This window comes from Strigops habroptila, chromosome 11, assembly GCF_004027225.2.
Source record: "Strigops habroptila isolate Jane chromosome 11, bStrHab1.2.pri, whole genome shotgun sequence".
NCBI lineage: Eukaryota > Metazoa > Chordata > Aves > Psittaciformes > Psittacidae > Strigops > Strigops habroptila.
The window spans coordinates 24,270,216-24,291,686 of record NC_046360.1 but is presented as its reverse complement, the minus strand read 5'-3'; the positions used below and the strand labels follow the sequence as shown (position 1 = coordinate 24,291,686).

General features: G+C 37.4%; 1 protein-coding gene across 6 annotated transcripts in view; it reads right to left on the bottom strand.

Annotated features, from left to right (window-relative positions):
• CACNA2D3 (calcium voltage-gated channel auxiliary subunit alpha2delta 3) overlaps positions 1-21,471 on the bottom strand; it is a 546,863-nt gene that overhangs the window by 438,536 nt on the left and 86,856 nt on the right. For 3 of the 6 annotated variants that reach the window (XM_030502302.1, XM_030502304.1, XM_030502303.1), the window contains exons 1-2: positions 14,602-15,365; positions 13,909-13,990 (exon numbers count right to left, since the gene is read on the bottom strand). In XM_030502302.1, coding sequence (XP_030358162.1) covers positions 13,909-13,990; positions 14,602-14,720 — 201 coding nt within the window. In that variant the 5' untranslated portion in view covers positions 14,721-15,365. Of the gene's footprint in view, positions 1-13,908; positions 13,991-14,601; positions 15,369-21,471 lie in introns of those variants that run through there. The other 3 variants (XR_003993879.1, XM_030502306.1, XM_030502305.1) reach the window with 2 other exon arrangements.

Sequence of the window (21,471 nt, the reverse complement as noted above, 5' to 3'; positions counted from 1 at the left end):
ACATTTCTTAGCACATCATTTCCTCTTAATTTTAGTTCTTGGCAAATATTTTGAAGTCATGTGGTATTCACGCATTTCAAAAATAGCAAACTTGACCTTCTGACTCTGGCTTATATATTTTTATTATGAAAATTGTTCATGTAATAGATTTTTCAAAAATAACTACCAGAACACAGATACTGACTGAATTTCATGCAAGTGTATTCTCCAATTATACTAAAAGAGAGAGAGAAAAAAAATAACACTTTCTTGGTAATTCTGCTTCTTCACTCCCAACTCATGACATTCTTCTTCATCTTACTGACTTTGTGCCCTGTTCTCCGCTTTACTCGTTTTTAAATAGACTGCAGTAGCTTCCCTATACTGGCTCCTCCCTGCTATTTGTATTGTCAGAAAGAAGCTGTAAACCTCTCTTTCCTGCTATGACAGATTTCCATTTAATTTTGGATGCAACACTGTCTCCCTTTCCCCAACACCTCCACCACCTTCCTGAACACACCACCCAAGGTACAACTAAGTACATTGGCGGTTAACGGGGAAATAACCTTCTCTTTCTAATAATGTTCACAACATTTAAGGTGCACCAGTAGATCCCAATGTGTTTATTCTTCTCTTTAAAGGTTTAAAAATCATAATTTAAGAGATAACTTTAAGAACTTGTGTATTTGCATACCTCCCCGCCATTCTTGTGTATTAAAGTGTTATTAAGCCATTACCCATTTTATTTCTGCATATTTTTCTCCAGCTGACCAGATCCCCAGTGCATCATTTTAATACATCTGCTCAAGGCACTGAAAAACACATTACTGCTAAAAATTTCCAGTGGAAAAAAGCAATGGCTATAAACAAGTGGGAGCACAGAGAAGGACAGAGCGAGAAAGTACACATAGGAAATGTATTTCTATTGTAATTGCAATACAGAAAGAAACAACAAATTAACCATAAACAAAGGAAGAAAAATTGTTTGATTAACAATTTAACTGCATTTGACATTTGTGAATTAGACTCTGTAAGAATTCTTATTGGATGGATCTCGCGTGGAAGAAAATCAGAAAAGGTCAGAAAGTCTGAAGGATCTAGACAAAAACAACTAGTGCAGAACTGTAGCTATGTGGAAAATGGATAATAGAAAGGTACCACAAGGGTGGAGGGGGGAGATGGATTTACAAGGGAAAGAAGAAAGTGTTTGCAAAATTGAAAATTATTATATTATTATATATTAAAAAGTAGTATGATAGCATATCACTTCGTATTCCAAGTATAAGTAGCATTCATTCTCCAACAAGAAAACTTTCAATTTCACTTGCCAGCACAAGACCATATGGAGATTTATGGCCAACTACAGATACTGAATATCAACAACAGAAATAAGAGGGTTTCCATCATTTTTTTTAGTTATTCCGGACTGTTACAGGAAGCCATTTACCTTTCCAGTAGTGAAACAAATTTTATTTTAAAAAGTGTGGTAAAATTAATGTTTTATAACTCTCAGAGCTGATCCATTCCATGTACTTTCCTTTACCTCAGTATCCATATGCTAATGCTGCTCTTCACCACCTGATCCTCTCCATATGCTAAACACTCTAGAAAAAGTGTTGCTCCTGATCCAAACAATTTTAAAGTTTAAAAATTTAAGGAAAAAGGCAGTATTTCTAGGCCCATTTTACATGGAAAAGTTAGGCAAAGATGTCTTTATTTGTTTGGGGGGGGGAGGGGCGGGCAGGGGGAGGGAAGGAATCCTGCTTACAGTTTAAACTTTCAATTCAAGGCTTCTGGCATTCTGGATGAAATCCTACCACCACCACACATGCCAGATCTGCATGTGTGACAGTACAAGTTAAATTAATATCACACTTAAGTGCTTGACTGAATTTTGGCCACCAAGATTAAGTGACTTAAGCAGATCATCAAGCAAGTTATCACAGACTTAAGTAGCCAGATACATCAGAATCTCAGTCTTCTGCCTTGATTTTAACAGGAAAATTAAACTCTGAGTTGGCCACCAGAAATCCTCCAATTTTCTTTCATATTCCACCCCCAGAAGTTTTTCACTGAAAGTTCCATGGTATGTCAGAACTCATCTCTACTTTTACTGCAAAATTGCATTGCAGTTGGTAACAATAGGCGGAAATCTGAAACGTGAAGTGAGTACTCAGGTTTTTACCTTTTTTTTTTTTTAATCATGCCATCATCATTCTTGTACTTTATTGAAGAAATGGCAGAAGATACTGTAAAAGGCATGATGTGCATAGAGGGTAATAAATCTGTTGGATGCAGATAGTCAATGGCTGCAAGTCATAACATAAAGCTTTACTCTTAGCCTCCTACCAGTTTTCATTATCAGTGAAAATTTCTATTAATGTAATACGATAGTATCATGTACAAACAGCTCAGCAGTCATACATTTTGCACAGCTGTCATAAAATGATAGTCATTTAGCTTCAAGGTAAAGCTGAAGTTTGAATATTCCTGCGTTTCATCTTTGAAGCTTTGTCACTTTATAAGATAATTATTCAATTTTGCGACCAATGTGTTCCCAACATCAAATTTTAATACCGAGTATTAGACCCTTTTTTGGTGTCTTGAAAATTAGCAACTTAGATAGCTTGACACAAATCTTGAGAATATACTGAATAGCCAAACATTAAAATATGACCTAGAGGAACAATAGGAACTACAGTGGCCCTTACCAAAGTTTTTGTAATGCCTTCCAAATAGCACTTTCACAGTGCTTTGATCTAACAGACTAGAGATACTATGACTGTGTAATTTGGACTCCTGCTTTTGAGTAAAGCATGTCAAACCTTTGTTAGTGTGTAAAAGCATGAAGCAGCTCCTTGCCAACTACTGTAGAATAAAGTAAAAACAGACAGTAAGGCATAAAACCTTCTACCAGCTGACAAATTATTTCTGTGCAACACTGACGTCACTTAAGGTACTGTGTCTGCTAAAGACAGGGAAAGAAATGGCTAGTGAAGCAACTGCGAGCTAAAGGGTGTGGTTTAGCCCTGGATTAGAAGAGAAATTCCTGTGCTACCATGATAAGAAAAAAAAAAAAAACAACAAAAAAACACCAGACAGAAAAAAAAAAACAAACACACACCCTTCTCCCTTTCGTGCAATCAACTCAGTGGAAATTACTCTTGAGACTTCCTAATTACGAGAACAGTTACATACTCCTACTGCGAGAACAGGAGTGTCTGTGGGGAAAAAAGCCCACCTGAATACTAAACAGCAGAAAGTTCAGTTTAAGAGCCTGTAGTGTTAGCGCAAGCTATTTTAAAAGAATAGGTCAGAAAAGAAAGTGTTGAAGCCTGATGACGCAACTAAACAGATGGTATAAAACTGTCTATGACTGGGACCTAAGAGAGGCCTGCCATGACTAACTGTCATGCCTTCCCACACCTACAAGGAGGTTACAGAGAAGATGAACCAAGGCTATTCATGGAAGTGACAGACAGCAGTTATACCCTGAAATGCAAAGTTCTAGCTTAAGTAACTTCTCGACCAGAGTAGAGCCAAGCATTGGAACAAAAAAGAGGTTACAGTATCTCTGTCCTTGAAGGTTCTGAATATCAGACTCAACAAAGCCCCAAGAAATCTGTGCAGATTTCAACATTGACCTTGCTTTGAGCAGGAATTTGAGTTAAAATACCATTCTGGAAGATTTAGAACAATTATTCTATGATTCCAGAAATAACTAAAACCAGAGTTCCACAGCAGAAGACAATAAGGCAGTTGTATAAAGGGGGATTTTTTTTCCAGAACCAGTGTTGCTGAGTCATTAGTAGCAAACACAAAAGTCTCAGTTATAAGATTACAATTAGAATTTTTTAATTCAGCATCACTGTACTCAGAAGAACATCAATGAGAGAAGATCTACTCAACTTGCACATTACAGAGGAACAGTGTTAACATAATATGTAATCTGCCATCTGCACAAAATTCAGGGAAGCCTGTCAGCTCCGTATTTTGAGTACACCAATGGAAAATGTTTCATGAGGCTATTAGAATCTCAAAAGTAATTTCCGCCCTTTCCTGAAAACTAAGAATAAAGCTTCAAATAAGGAGACTGTTGTCATTCATAAATGTAAGCAATCAACATCATGATCAACAGGATCCACACATTAAGCCTTGATACACAGAATGAATTATACACACATACTTGTCACCTTATAGCCCCAACCTTAGGAACTAAGTCAGGTCATCATACGATTTGTTTTGTTAATGAACCTGATAACTTTTTCTTACATCTTCTACTTCCTTGAGTGCTCTAAGATCTTATAACCTAGTTTGAAGGATAAGCAGTAATAATTGTCTTTTTAAATGCCTCCTGTACTGCAAACTGATTTATCCAAAGCATTTGGCATCAGTCTCAGAAGAAAACATTTCTCTCTAGAACATCTGCCCATTTTAAAACAGTAAGATTCAAATATAAGATAAATAAGGTGGTTTAGAAAAAGGAGTACAGGGAGAGAGACAAAGACAACAAGAAAACAACATGTCAAATTAAGGAAGGCAAAAGCAAAATACAGGCGTAGAAGCAAGTGCTCTGACAAAGAATGCCTTCTAATATTTTAGAAATCGTTTTGATCACTTCAGTGAAATGTATTGGTTTAACTTTTTACAGTTCTTTCAGGAATCTTGACAGACAGAAAAATTGGCTAGAAACAATCACCTGCCAAACACCCTCCTGACTAAGAGTCATTGCCAGAACCTATATGCCTTGATGACCCTATCCAACCAACCAAACAGGCTCTTCCTAAAAATAGCAAAAATTCCTCAAAAGTAATACTTCAGAAGAACTCAAGGGTACGAAGAATTAAGAACAAACTTTACTGAACACTAACAATTGCCAATAACAAAGCACTAGAACATGTGGCAGGTACATAGCAAATAAACCACAAGTTTACATCTAATCAACCATTTCCTTCTCTGTCATTGGAACGTCACACTATGTTACAAACCCTAGCAGAGCTCTGTTACCTACATGCTTCATAGTCACACTTAATGTAAGGACACATTGAGACATCTTGAAAAGCTAACCCTGTTGAAGCCTTACCATGTGGTTGTGGGACTTCAGCTCAAATACATGAAGACTGCATCTGTTATACTTAATATATTTCTCCTTCTATAGCAAAACCCCATATATTTTAATAAGATAATTTGATTGTATGCTTAAAAAGGGGAGGGGGAAAAAAAAGTGGGAGAGGTTCAGCCAACCTGTACTGCAATAGTGACAGTGGTTTAAAACCTGTTTCTGCTTTAAAAGTTGAAGGACTGCCCAGCTGTGTCTTAAGGAGATAAAAGCACAAAACTTAACAGTGTGTATTGACATAGACATCAAAGAATAAATATAATTATTTTCATTGCTTATCGTCCAAACGATTATGTAGTTCATCTTCCTAACATAAGGCAGTTTGAGATCTACCTAATGGCAGGTAAACTGTTCTGAAAAGCACCCTGGAAGATTTCCATGCTATTCCAGTGTTTTGATGGTAAGAAAACTTAATTCTTCCATTTGAAGATCAGTTCCTGTTCATCTACCAGGGATACAGAGAACACATTTATTCTTCTTCCTGGTTTACTGCATGTGAAGAACGTTGCCATATTTCAAGTTTTTTACTACTTATGTTCAAGCACAGCTTGGCCCATAGCATTCCATCACTGTCTAGTGAAACAGACCTAGTTCTTCCTTTCTTCCCTCTCCACTGCCCCATTTACATTTTTCCACATTTTCTTTCTCAGTACGAAAGGAAAAACTTTTATTATTTTTTTTATTTTTAGTTTTTAGTTTGGGTTCCCCTCTGCCTCCAGTTTTCTACCTTAATTTAAAGTTATTGTCTCTTTCCCACAGCATACCTGTCTGCATCAGACATTGAAAGGTTTTTTGGAATTCAGGACTGGCTGTCCCTCATCTCTGTGACATAAATGTCTTACTTTTAGGAGTTTCTACAGTTTAGAACATTTCTAGTCTCATAAATATGGATTTGACATATGCTTTATCATAAATGAGGTTCCCAGTCAATTCTCAGTTCTCTACAGAGATTAAAGATAGCCACATCAGCCATTTCACTAGAACATATGGCATAAATGGGGAGCAGGTAAAACGTATCAGATCAGATGAATCTTTGAAGATGAAACGTTCCTGATCTCCTCAGTAAATTCACAATAGCCACAGATAGCAGAAGCAACAAGAACACCTAGAGTCTGTGACTTCCTCTGATGACTTCTGTAAATCAGTGTCAGAACTTGACATATCCATAATGGGTTATGATGGGTGCATTTGACAGGAGGTGGAGGGAGGAAAGACCTCAAGTATAACAGGAAGCTAGTGCAAAAGTTCAGTTTCTCTGAAGGTATCTGTAGAAGATACAAATCTCTACTTATATAAAATAGTCTATGAGAAGAAGCAACAATTCTGCCCATCTCCGTCTCCAAAATTCTTGTTAAGGTAATTTGCTTTCTCATAGAGTTTGAAAGACTCTTTGGGGGTGGGGGTGGGGGGGAATACATTTTTCCTGTGTTACGTATCTTCTAGGAAATAAACCTGAACTCCTGCACAAGATGAAAATCATATTCCTTTACAAAACATCTAGCAAAGCATATTAAGTATTTCTGCCTTTCACTACAGCATCATCGTCTCCTCCAACTCCACCACCATCTCCTTCCTGAAAATTGCCTGGCATTCAGTGTTGCCCAGGCATTCCTATTTTGAAGATACATTTAAGAAACACACACCTGACACCAACAGGCTTGTCCAAGATTTGAATCCAAGTAATTTCAAGCACACAGTTAAAGTTAGTTAACACTAACTTTACTATAAATTCAGATCTGTTTCTCCCTTCATTCTCAAAGAGCACCATTGATGAAACAGCTGTATTTTACCTTTGTCCAGCTAAAAAAAAATAATTTTCTTCTAAACTTGACTTCTACCTACTGCCAGCTCAAGTTTAGCTTATTAAAACAATCCAAAACACTCTGGCTACTGCTAAGACACTGCTAAAGACTGCATGAAGCCAACTGTTTCATAACAGCTTAATTCCTCTACTCTGTATTGTACTATCTACTATATTATTCCCAGATTAAATTTGGTACACTGGTTGTAATATCTATACACTCCTATGAGAACAAGTCTGTCTCTCTTGACCAATCACAATCTCCTCATGTCTTATATCATCATCCTCATACATACAGCATACTAACACCTCTCCCCGGGATTCATCAACTCTGGAAAAGCTTGCAAGAGGCTTCCAATTTCTCTCCAACTATGACAAAAAAAAAAAGTGGTTTTGCACAGACTTCCTTTTTAAATACATATCTTGCAATGCTTTTGTCATTCACTCTAAGAAAATGCTTAAGTTTTACACGTGAACTGGGCAGATGCTAAATAGGGTCACAAAAACATCCATGCAACTCTGCAAAAATATACATATATATGCATATAATATATACACATAGGAAAAGCAAAATGGAACTTCACAGGAACAACATACTAACCCCAGTATCTCATGAAGACCTTACAGTGGAGCTTCTACATCAACCTATAATACAATCTATCCTATCAATATATAATTTGTGTTGGACAACGTATAACCACTTATTATCAGCGACAAAAAACTGTACACTACAGAACAATAATGACATTTGAAAGTGTATTGATTAGCAGTTGCCTAGAAGTGAATCACCCCTACAATGCAGCATCTATTCATGGCTCTACATACCTTCATTGCCAAGACAATTTGCATGGAGACTGGCTCTTTTAACCTTGAAATGTAAGCATTTTCCAATACAGGATGTGAAAACAAACAACCATAAATGCATTAAGCAAGGGAATTAGCATTCATTTCCTTTCAAGATCTGATGTTTTCCAGTTGGATTGTCCACTCAGTAATTTCCATATTAAAAGACATTATTGAAAATGTAATGCATGTATCATAAACTTACTGAAGCCATCTCACATTTCTATTACATACTAACAATAAAACATATTTACTTTCAATAACACAAGTAAGACAATCATGCTGTGCTTGAAAAACCCCAGAAAAACACAGAAAATACTGCAAAATATAAAGTGCTGGTGGCAGAAGAGCATAAATTCACCATGGCTTAAACAGGGCTTTCCTTTTAGTTAAGAATAAATATAAAGATTGATATTCAGGCTGATTTAGGCTACATTTTAAAAACATTACCAACACCAAGAAATTATTACTCCTGCCATAACATTCAAACAGGAGATGAGAGTAAGACCATCAATCTTCCAAGATGCATTTTTAACTTTACTGAAGGCAAAGAAATTTTCCAGTACCTCCAGAGAAGGCAGAACTTGGTTACAAGAAAGAAGGAAAAATTATTCCATTATTGAGAGAGATCACAATACTGAAAGTTTGATAGCACTGTGATATTTTCTTCTACAGGTCAAGATGCTACCTGAAAATTAGTACTGGACCCAGCAGGTTTTTCCACCTAATACAATCATAGCATATCAATGTGTGATTATATTTTTTCTTGAACAAACAAAAATTAAAATATCTATCCAACAGACAGCTTTATGTCTGCAGCCAACAGCATTAAATACTTCACCAAACACACTGAAATGCTCCATAACTAGTTTGGCACAGAGAATAACCTTGTAGCACAAAGATCTCTAAGAATTAAAGGGGAAGGTGGTTCAAGCTCCACAAGTTCCAAAACATCATTTGCATTAATCATTGGAATTAAAGTGATTTAAGATTCTGAGATGCGTATTTATTTTCTAATGCTTGATTTTAACTCTGTGCTAGAAGACACATTTTACATAATCCAGACTTCAGGAGTTTGAATTATAATGAATTGACTCTGAATGGAGCTTTTTGTAAGCTCTATACCATTTACCTGGCTGATGGGGTTTTTGAGTTCGGGTTTTGGTTTTGTTGTTCTTGTTGGGGCAGGGGCAGTGGGTTGCTCTTGGTTGGGGTTTTTTGCAGTGGGTGGTGATGGGTTGGTTTTCTTTTTTAAAATCATAGTCATGTCTACAGTTTTTGATAATTTTTCTCCAGTTCTTGATAGGAAAAAACAACTCTATTATTTTTACCATTCTAAAATTGCTCAGATGGTAAAAGTTTAAATTGGTATCTAAGAAGCCAATCCATGTCTACCCTGTAACCTGCATGCCTCAATCTTACTGACCCTTCCTTCTAAGCAGTATTTGCAGTATATTTGAGCAAAGAAGAAACAGCCAGCAAAGACCAAAACCAACATCATGCTGAAGAAAAGCAATAAATGTCAAGATGATTGGACTAAACTTCAAAGAACTTTAGTCACTATTACACAATTTAAAACTAAAGATAGATGTACTGCATGAATCAGATACACCAGCTGAATGCTAATTGATCTAAATCGCCCTGTTGTATTAGTTTGGCACTGACATTTCCATAGTTCATTCATAGACATTTCCATAGATACAGCACTAAATCTAGTCAAGTAAGACAAAATGCAATTCTGAACCTTTTAAAACAGAAATGCTATACTGATTGGAAAACCTGCTTTGAGAAAACACTATGATTTCAGTAGTCTTAACACAAGGTAGAATTTGCTGAAAGGAGCCAGCAGATGCAGACTACAGACTGCTGGGACCAGGGTAGTCAGTGCTTGCATAACAGTCTGGAGTCCTTCGGACATACTCATTGTATGTCCTTAGATATGAAAAATCCGAGGGAGCCTTAAACAAGCTTATCTTCCGTAAGAAACCTTTATGGCAGAACCAATAAATAAAAGTTCCTTTTCAGTTAGAAACTCTTCCTACATTTGCAATAAAATAATATTGACTATTGACTATTCAGGACCAATTCAAGAATTATGAAAGCTCAGAATATTTGAAAGTTATTTTAAAAAGCAGTCCTTCCAAAAGAAATCTGAGAAAGTGGAGACCACACTGCATTTTTAGAGAAGCAGACACTTGACCGATATTAGAAAAACTTTAGTGTGCAACAGCAATTATTTTTAATGTTAACAGAAGGCAGACTACTTGCATTTTTTCTACCATTACTACTATTACTTTGCAACAGCGTGGAACTGAAAACACATTATTATCATGGACACCCTAATGGTAACAGTAGCATTCCCCAAAGCGTGTTTCTCCAAAATGCTAATTGTATCAGCTGAAGTAAGTATCTTCCTGGCACCTAAGCCTTGCTTTGCACCCTGTACTTCAAGCCTGTGGCTTTGCCAAGTGGGCTGCACTCACTCTCACATTCACTAAACATAATCGGAGTATTTAAAATAGTTTAAAGAAGTGTCAAGATTCAAGTAAGGCAGATGTCTTTTGAAAGTCTAGGCAAAAAATATAAAAACCTAAGAGACAATTAAAATTTGAACCAATTCTTGGGCCCCAGCAGTATTTGCTGAGTAGGTGAGGAGTATGCATGCCTTTACAGCACCAGACAGCTTCTTGTATGCTGCCGAATCTATATGTCAACTGTAAAACCTCTGTAAGTCAGATAACCATACAGAATAGGACAATATTATTCCTAAGATATTTGAACACTGAATGCTCTTCACCTTGAAAGTAAGTAGTAGAACACTGAAATGCTACATTTTTAAATGCTAATTTTGCCTAAAAGCTAATCACCATTTCTGAAGTTATTTACTGAATTATTGTAATTATTTTCTGAGATATTTACAGCGTCTATGTCATATAAAGTCTATTTCGGGAAAAACCATATATTCCATTTACTCTTAGGAGGCATAACAACATACTTGGATAAGATTATCATCATCTAGTAAATAATATCATAAATAGTAAATCATAACTAGTAAATAATTATCATTAATAATGATATATTATTAATGACCATAATTATCATGTGATAATCATATCTCTAGTAAATAATTATCATAATCTTGGTAAAATAACAAAATATCCAATGAAAATAACATACAGTGGGGTTTTTTTTTTAAGAAAATAAATAGTTTCCAAAAGTGACAAAAATATTTTTATGCATCTTCTTGAAACTCAAGAGGATGACAATGCTGGTTACCCATTTGATGTTCACCGTACAGCAAGACTTAAGAATTTTAATAACTAAAATCAATCCTCATAAATATAACCTGGCAAATTTTTGCTTTATTGAATATCTCTCATGACTTCATTTGCTCAATGAAATTTTAGCACGAGTCAAATGACTCAATGTGTAAAACATTTGGGCAGTAGAGACTGTCAATCACCCCTTGATTTCCAACACATTCCTTTGAAATTAGTGTTCACTATATATGCTAACAAAATTACTCAAGTAACCTTTATGTTAAATTTTCATTTAGCAAGCCTTTATTAAACTAAATGGCATGACAAAGCATCTGGTAATTGAGAAATCTATAGTGCCCAGATACATAATTATACACAATTTTATATCTTCATTTGTTTAATGATGCTTAATTCACAATCAGAAAACATGGATTCCTCCAGTAATATTAGAAGTTGCACTGATTCTAAAAGTGGAATCTTGACTTTAAAAAGACAGTGACTGTGATCACTCAGAGCTCACAGTAAATACCAAATGGATTCTTGATAGCTGGCTAGTAGGGAGGGAAGGGGGAGAAAAAAAAAATGCATTTGCATTTAGAGCCTTACTATGCTATCATTCCTTAATTGTTACAACAACTTCCTGTCACTGATTTCATACATTGAAAATACTAACAAATCTTTAAGTTTAGTACATTTTTATTCGTACAAGCTTTCAGGAGAACTAGACTTTATAACAATAAAAAAGATAATGTTAGAGTTATCTGTCATCCAGACTCATTTGCCACGATCAACAGCATGAAAGAGCAAGCTTGAAAGGACAAACACTTGGAAATCTAAATAAAAAGCACTAGAGGGTTCCCAAAACTATTGCAACTAGAAGGGGGAAGGGGGGGGGGAAGTGACAGAGGAATAAAAATGCTCTAAATACCTGTCAAATCTGTGCTGTCTTCCTCTTTCATTCAATAATGAAATAGCATAACAAAAGCAAGAAACAAAACCAAAATAGCTTAGAATAAATATACAGTGTCCACCTTCAAAACAGGAGCACAGATTTGATAGTGAAATAGAAAGGATGTTGATGAAAAGGTAAAATGAATAGCTTCCAATTACCTACAATTATAACAACCAATAGGAAGCAATCTTGCTACTTCAAAGGAAAAAATACATTACAGAAGGGATGACAGCAGTGTGTACTGTGAGGAAGGGAAGAATGATTAAGGATCTCAGATGGATTCTTTGTGGATTGTAGTGTGATTGCAAAACACAGTAAAGTCCATATTTTTCTAGCAAAATGTTGGACCATCTGTATCTGGTAGATTTAATTTTTAAAGCCATTTTAGTGCAAAAATGGCTGCGCGTGGAACAGTTCCAAAGTTAAACAAAGGTACCTGTTTGTTATGGCCCAATAAAAAATTAGAGCCTTTTAATAATACTTGATTAGATGCTAATCTAAACTGAAAGCTCCATCTGCTTTATAAATGGAAGTAGTTCATACAACAATGTGATAAGACTACACAGACTTTAAAGAATGTGAGTTAGAAGTATAATAAGTACACAATGTGCAGATTTTCAGATTAAAATAAAAGTTTGCCCAATATATTGAAGCAAAGCCATTTAATGGCCTTGGAAGGTAGTAAGAGACCTTAAATAGCTCTGTATTTTAGCTTTGTGAATGTTTAGCCATGTTTTGCAGTCCCGGATATACAACACTGAAAAGACAGGGATAATTGCAAGGAATTTGTATGCCTTTAGTGATCGTTAAGTCAGCTGCTTTCATTTTACATAGACAGCATAAGCTTTTTGATTCAGCTGCTGCATGTACTGTCCGTTACATAATTTAATACATCTACAAGCCTTTCAAAATAAGTGCTACAAGATCAAGGAATGATTTCCTTTGTAATTAGACCAAAAAAAAAAAAAAAAAAAAAAGAGGAAAAATTTTATGTGTTCCTCGGAATAAAAATCACATCTAAAAAATCTGCAGAAATTTAACATACGGGTTGAATGTCCCGATGTTTTCTCATTTCCATACTGCATTTTGAGGATCACATATTAAATACCACAAAATTGCAGTCTTAAAATCTTTAGCACATTCCTTAGTCTCTCATATTTTTTTCAGTAACTGTTGTAAAATTAGTCTAGAATACATAACTTTACTATAGGTTCCATATATAAATTAGAATAGACACAGTCCTTGATATATACCCAATACTCAAACCCGCTTTCTCATTACCTTCTGTCCCAATTATGTAGACTTATACCAATTTCTCAAGTTTTTGCAATACTTCAGTAGCTTATTACCCAGCTGTGCAGCTAAGCAAGAAGATAACCACATTCATTCCTCTTATCTGTAATGATGTAATACATCCCAGCACTAGGTTGAGATGATTGGGGGTATAATGGGATTGTAAAAACTGCAGAGATGACAAACAACAGTACAGCCGCCTTCTCCTGATACAGTGAATTGTGTACATACAGCTCAGGCTGAAAACAATACAATGCACACTAATTCTGCTCCTTGAATGAAGTTAGCATTTTTCATAAGAAGCAGCTGTTTCTACACAAAGCATCATCACAGTGCAGCAACCAGATTAAATACCTGCAACCTAGGGGGAAGCCTAGACTTCAAGAAATAAGTGCCGGACTTTACTTATTAATGATAACAAAAAAAAACAAAACAAAAAAAAAAAAAAGAGAAAATCATCCAAATTAAAAAGTATCTGTTTAAACAAGGACTCTCCAGACAGTGCAGTGCAATGCAAAGAGCCACCAGGGACTAGTATGCAATACAAAAATAGATCTTGGACCAAAGCATGTACAGCACTGCTTTCCTATTCATTTAAAAAAAATTAAATCTGCCTCCATTTTCTCTGTTAAAACCTTATTACAACTGAAGAGATCCTTACCTTCTGCAGGAGCTGGGAACCTGAGTACTTGGCTGCAATGGATTTGATCTCTCCACCAAATGCTGAGGCCCAGAGCTTTACACTGTGAAGGGGGGGGGGGGGGAAAGACAGGAAGAAATGTAATACACATGTCATAGCAAGCAACACAGACTGTAACAGCCTCGGCTGCACTCAGAAGGATCCTAGCAATTCTGCATTAAACAGCTTACTAAGGAACCTAAGCACAGCAAAAGATCAGCCCAGTTCTTCAAGCCTAAGCACAAACCAGATGCTGTGCTAAGGTAAGGCCTCTGATATGAACCTACCCAACCTGCACTGTTCAAATTTTAAGAATCAACTTGTACAGAAACATGCTTTGGCACAATATAGCATATATCAGTTGAAAAGAAAGAAGCAGATAAAATGGCAAAACAGTTCTGAATGATAAATTCTCACATGAGAAGGAGTTAACAGTATCAACTTCAGTAAACAAGAACACTCAAGTTAAGACTTTGCGTCCACACACTCCACCAACACATGCTTCCTACAATAAAATCCAAGTAGCGCTGAGCGCATTACAGACTACCACTTAAAGCACAGCTGACAGGAGCAAAGGTGCCTTGAGCAATTGAATATCTGCAATACAAAAAGATAAGAACTTGAGGAGTCAAGTTCTCATCCTTGTCCTGACAGCAATAGCATGAAAGCACTTACACAGACAAGGGGATCTGCTGCTCCGATCCAACCACATCCACTAAGGCTGTGTTAAAAGCTGTCCAGAAGATAAAGAAAAAAACCCCAAAAGCCCGAAGAAGATTCAGATTCTCTGGCATTGTGCCTCTCTGTGCCTGGAAAGATTTGGGGAAATTCAGGTAAAGCTGAATGCAGCAGTAGTGGGGTTTGGCTTCTGAAGCCTCTTTCCCCACCTTTACCCCCTCCACTAGAACAACACTGGAAGAAATCACAGCTTCATCCTCATCCTTCCAAAGAAGGACCCTCTCTGTGTAATGGAAGGAAAGGACCAGAAGCGAAGCTCTAATGACTTGAAAACTATTGTGTCCCTGGTAACAGCAAAGCGCTTTCCAGCGCTACTGCAGCCACTTGCATGTAGTTCTTTACAACTCCGCAGTCAGCAGTGTGCTGGAGTTACTTCAGTGACCTACTGCTGCTCCAAAGTGCCCTTAGCAGCAAGAAAGCAGACTATCGATTCCAACTGGGGAGGCTGTCTTCTTGCAATTACTGCTCACTTTGCAAATGGAAAGCTGCCTAGAGTTCTCCTCTCCCTCGCCGATAACCTCCAGCCTTCATCCCAGATCAAGTCAGCCAGTGCACTGGTTCAGTGGAGCAGGAGCAGCAGCCTTTTAACGGGATAGCGCCGAGACAGAGAGGCAGGCACAGGAGGAGCTGGACCAGAGGGAGGGTGCCTCTGTATGGCAAAGGCAGCCAAAGTCTGGAAGAGCTGAAAGTGGAGTTGAGCCCTTCCGGGGAGGCGAGGAGAGCGCGCTGCACATCGCCGGGGGCTGCGCTGGGGAGGGTTCGGCGGGCTGGCAGGGGCGGAGGGATGGGGGGGGCCGCACACACACCCCCACCCCGCCCGGAGAGCGGCCAATTCGGGCAGGGACCGGCGCGGCGGAGGGCGGCCGGAGCTTAGCCCCGCTCCGCGGGCGCGGAGCCGCACCACGGCGGCCAGGCGGCGGGCGGAGCGGACCGATCCCCGCCGGAGCAGCATCGCCGGCAAGCGGGAGCAGCTCCCGGAGCGAGTCCGGGGCTCCGGTCGGGTTTGCCCATTTAATTCAGCCCTACATAGCGCTTCCTTGTGCATAAAGGCACGTTTGCTGCTGCCTTCCCACGCCCGAGAGCTGCAGCGAGTCACTATCCGAGAGATCCGGACTAGCAAAGGCTTATGAATGAAGAGAGATGCAGCATAAGTAAATCAATGAGGGCTAACTGACTCAAGCCTATGAATAAATTATTAATTTGTGCTCTCAGAAGAATCCTCTTGATATAGCAAACACAGGATTACAAGCTCCTCCACGGAGAGAGCAGCGCAGGGAGCAGGAGGGACTGGTCCAGGTATTTTTGTTGTTGTATTTCAAAATCTCCCCTCCCTCCTTTTCCTTTTATTCTTCTCCCTCTGTTTGTTTCTCACCACCTTCTCCACTAAATGTACAGACTTAAAATAGCAATTGAACTTTAATGTAAATAACTATGGCAAGACCTGGAGACGATCTGAACACGGGCTGAGTCATCCTTGCATCATACAATACAGCTCCTGTGCCCACTCCAGAATTCCAGTTTCTTCCCTCTGTAGTTAGCACCAACACCTCAAAATATTCGCTCTGCCTCTGTATGCTGTTCTTGCCCTGTTTAACACTTTGTGTCTTGAAGCTAGATATGTAGTACCCGTGAGGTTTTTTTCCACATTAACATTTCTAAGAGCACTGAACAGTTTGCTTTAAATATCAAAAGCTCTATTCAACACCTGGCTGATAAAAGCTTTCTGCTTTCTCGGAAGAAGAGAGAGGTTTAAAGATAGAAAGGCTACCCTAGGGAAACGGTGTAGAACAGAGTAGCGTGGTACGCTGCAACTTTCACCACCCGCTGCCCACCCCCACCAGCAAATAAATCCTATTTCTGTCTGTACCGTTATCTTCATATGAAGGCAATAATGAAAGTTTTGTTGAAAGGTACACTTATTCATCAACCATTTTGAAAGCCCTATTATCTGTGCTGTTACTGTAGATTTTCTAAGCAGTGTTTTAAATACACTGCCATGTCTCCAGGTGTTCAGCCTACCTACAGGCAGAATGTAAAAATGCACATGGCTGACTACCCGTATATAATTATGCGCCCCTTTGAACATATTATATAAACAACAGTATCTTTTCAAAACTAGGAATGAAACAGGAATAGTGGGCTGCCTCACTACTCGTGCTGTTTAGCTTTTTCACATGCTAAACGTCAGGAAGGACCTTCATAAGGCTAATTTTGTGGGACTCAAACTTTGTTTTACATTAACATTGATCCTTATGCACTTCAAGTTAACAGTGCACTAGTGACAACTAACAGTTGTTAACAGTTTCATTCTTCAAAGAATTACCAAAATCCCTAGAAACTTTTCAAAAGCACATACAGTGTGTCTGCATTCAATAGGCCTGAGTCATTTAACAGGTATTAAAACCATCACTAATTAATGGCAAGAAAAGATGATAAAGTCGCCTTTCAAACCTTGATGTTATTTACATTATACATTTAATTATGTAAGAGATCAACAATTTATGCATTTGGCATCTATAACTGGACACACATTTAATAGAGAAATTCTATTTCTACTATTACTAATCTCAGGAAAAGAAAGAAAAAAGCAGCACTCTTCACTTGGAAAAGAAATTGATACTTGATACAGTACAAGCATCGTCACCTCCTTTTGTGCTAACGAACATTTGCATGCATTATGTCATAGAGTGCCTTCAGATTCTTTCAGTAATGCACAGTGGTTACATTCACGGAGTTTAGTTCCTCTTAATAATTCAGTGAATGAAAAGCAAACCTGTAGTATAACAGGGGTTTATCACATACAAACCACTCATATAAAGCACTAAAAGCGACAACACTTTCTGCAAAGCTGTTCTATCCTGACCTGACCATTACTGACTATTCCTGGTACGCAGATCACTGCAGTCAAGATACCAGGTTCAAATCTAACTTTACTATTTCCCCTATGTTATCCTCAAGGATGCAGAAACTTTCCCTATGTGGTTTACACATGGAGCACGGAAAATAAATACAAAAAAGAAATGGTAAGTTCTGCTGAAGGGTTCAAGCCTGTTATACTGGGGATACAGCAGTGTGCTTCACTACTTGATAAAACTTTGTGATGTCCTGGAACAAAGTCAGAAGGAAGCTAAGTTTCGAAGCAGCATAGTAATCAATCTGTATTTTGGAAGTAACGTGGTATTTCTATCATGTCCTTATGCTGTTATAGGTAACTGCCAAATCTGGAAGAATCTTTAAGCAGTGGTCCCGCTAGAAACACACATACATACAGGTAACTGATCAGAGAAGGAAAATGTTTATGCATTTAGGGGAGGGGGGTGGCATGCATAACAAAACAAAACAAAACACACACAACCTCCCCTCCTTTTTCCCTTCCCCCCCAAAAAAACAAACAAACAAACAAACAAAACAAACCACTGGTTAAAGGCAAAAGGTAATATAAGATTTGACACAAAGGCTGAAGTAGAGAACACAGGCTAAGTGAAAGTCCTGTACAGAAATACATATGGTAACTACCTGACAAATTAATCCCATTGTTCTTTCTTCTGTCTACCTACAGATATATTCACACTTATTAAAGGATGCAGTAACAAAGTCAAATTTGCAGAGCATACTTTGAGGTCTTCTGATTAGACACGTATCAAGCCCTAATAAAAAGTCAATGGAGAGGCATAGAGAGAACATATGGTGCAGGGGAGAAGAGTAGGAGGAAACGATATAATTAACACAAATGTTTATTGTATTTCTATTTTCAGATGCTTATGTATAGTGAGTTCTAAACAGAGAGGAATAAATGCAGAAGGCTAAAGTGCTAAAAGCTTTGCTGAAGAGGCCAGCCACCTCAACTGCAAAATTAATTTAAAAAACAAACAGAAACCAAAAACAAACAAAGAAAACACATCAGTTTATCTATATTCCACATATATTAGAAGATTTAGATACAGCAAAAATAGACAAGTCCTAACTACACTGCATGATGTGCTGTTAATACTTGCTTTGTAGTATATTCCTAACATATTATACTATATTCCTAATATAGTATATTAGTAATTCTAAACACTGAGATTATAATCCTCAGATGTGTTCTCCACAGGGCTTTTTTTGTTTGAATCAAGAGATCAAAATGCCTTCCCCCACCCCCAGCTTTCCTTTCTCTTAAAAAGGGATCCTTTAAAAAAAGGGCTGGGGTGAGAAGCGGAGTGTGGCAGAGAAGAGCAAAGGGCTATAGCTACCTCACACAATAAACAATTTAATATAATGTCCTCTCCTGAAAACCCTTCCAGCCTTTAACAACTGCATGCAACTTTTTCCTTACTTCTCTGCAAGTATGTTTCACATACACTTACATATGGAAAATGAAAAGAGAAGAAGTAGGGAGATAACAAAAGTCACCTCAGCTTCACAAAGCACTTTGAGATTGTCAGATAAAAGGCAAAATCTGAACCTTCAGGATATATTATCTGGAAACAACCCAATGGTGGAGGGATTCATCAAGTAGTGTTTGCATGCTGTGAGAACACAGGCTTACTTGTTTCAAAGTGAGCTGTACATCTGAGAAAGAGCAAGAGACTGCACATTAGACCTATTCTGTAGAGACGTAACATATGTACATGTATTCTTAGAATTTTATGAAAGTCCCATATGTATAAATGTGTTCCATTGGTATGGGAATGCCTAGTTATTGACCAATTGCTACCCGCTTAAAACAAAGATTGAGGTCAAGTAACATTACTCACTGGATTAAATGAACACAGTTTCACATAATGGGCATGATCTAGTGACTTGTAGTAATAGAAATCCTGCAAGAAGTCTAAACCATGACTGTATTTTTTATGCAACTTTGTAACAATCATCATCTTGTTTGTGTATGCTGTTCAGGTCAAATCAAACACTTATATTTCAGCTCATGAGAATATTCAGGACATATGCAATCTATGTTTACATTTACTCAAAGTCAGTTACATAGGAATAAGTACACTCTCTAAAGATTTTAAGAATACTAATGTACACTCACAATACATTGCGAGTACAGCATTTTAGGTTACTGTCACGTTATCTTTAGCACACTTCAGCACCAGATAAACCTCACAGTTTGCCATAAACCCCCAAGGAACACATGGCTAATTTAGCTTCTACAAAGCCTATGTTCAGCTGTCTTTAGCATCTCCACAAGGAGTTAAAATGTAAAAGAGCAAAGCATTATCACCTCCCAGCCTATGAGGGCTCACACTGCATGGTGAGCCACAATGCTTTAAGCTAATGATGTTTATAGCTAACCAAGTCCAATTTCAGCAGTCCACTGTAGCTCTAGTCTGTTAGTGCCATTTTACATAAGCTTCATCTATTTTGAATTTTCAAGTATTAAGACAAAGTCCGCATTTTGTTTCTTTTGAGTGTTTCATGCTAGGAAATGAACTCTTCTCTAAGCACATAAATTACCTTTTTACTCCCAAGGCTAGTGCTAGGTTGTAAACATAAATGCTTTCAATGTGTTTGAAATACATGAAAACCAAAGATAGGATGCAAAAATGAGAAACTGTAATTGAGAGCTCTTAACATAATGGACACAATACTATGGAAATCAAACAAATCTAGCATTCTTTCTCTGGTGATACAAATGACGACTAGAAGGTCACAACATATTTAAGTGCATATCTGTTACTATCTATACACTAGAATGAAACCCCTTTGTCATACTTCTAATGACCTGTGTTCACCCAAACCTTGCAAATTCCTCTGGACCCTGCTGAAACCCAAAATACAAACTTCCAAGGTTAGGAACAACATTGCTATTACTTCAGATCTTGACAGGATTAGTGACACATAAACACTGGGTACCAAAAACGATGCATTAAATGAGGGAGAAAGAGGGAAGCAGTACTGAGCAGACTCTTTCAAGAGAGAGCTCCTTCTGCATCAACAGATGAAGTCATCTATTGACCCCTTGTCATCAGCGAGGGGAAATTTCCAACCACTGAGCTGAAAGCAACCTGTAAACCATAGCCTAACATTTAATTATTTTCAAAACACTGTCCTTACTACAAAGCTGAAAGTACAACAGAGCTTTTGATCTGAGAAACAGTGCTATGGAAAGTAATTATGTAAAGCCATTAGGTACTTCAGAGATCTACAAGTCTGTCAGTCGATTCCTGCATCACAAGTATGATTTTTGAGGTGGAAATGTGGCTTTTCTGAAGCCTTGAATATCAGATCAAGAAACTGGTAGTTTAGTCAACACAGTGCTCCTTATGAGATGTTATAGAAAATGAACTTTGTATGGCAGCAGTTGCTAATCTGTGATCCATTTCTGCTCTATTACTTTGGTGAGTCTTTTTTATTTATCATGAACATTGACTGACCCTGAAAATCAAAGTGATCTCAAAAGGCTATTGGAAATAGCATATATTAAAAAGTAAGCTCATTATGGTGATGAATTCCAGTAACTTGTTACAGTAAAAAGATATACATAAACTTAAAAAAGTCCTGAAGAGTTATGATATTAAATTGTCTTAAGTATGTGATCACAACTGCAGAGTAAGACCACCAAGAATTATCAAAAGACAAACAGGTTTCAATAAGACTAAAATAATACCAGAAAGCTCTAAATATATTTCTTAACTTTTCAGAGTTACCTTCAAAAAGAGTGTAGGCAACTCATTGTCTTAAAGTGAAATAGCAACCTGAAGAAACCTATTTAAGACTTGCTGCTTTATGCAAATCAAGTTTTGCTTCTTCAGCAGTTAGTGTTACTTTGGGTAAGAACCAAATTTAAGATTGTATTTTTTTCCACCAGTGCAAGCGAACATT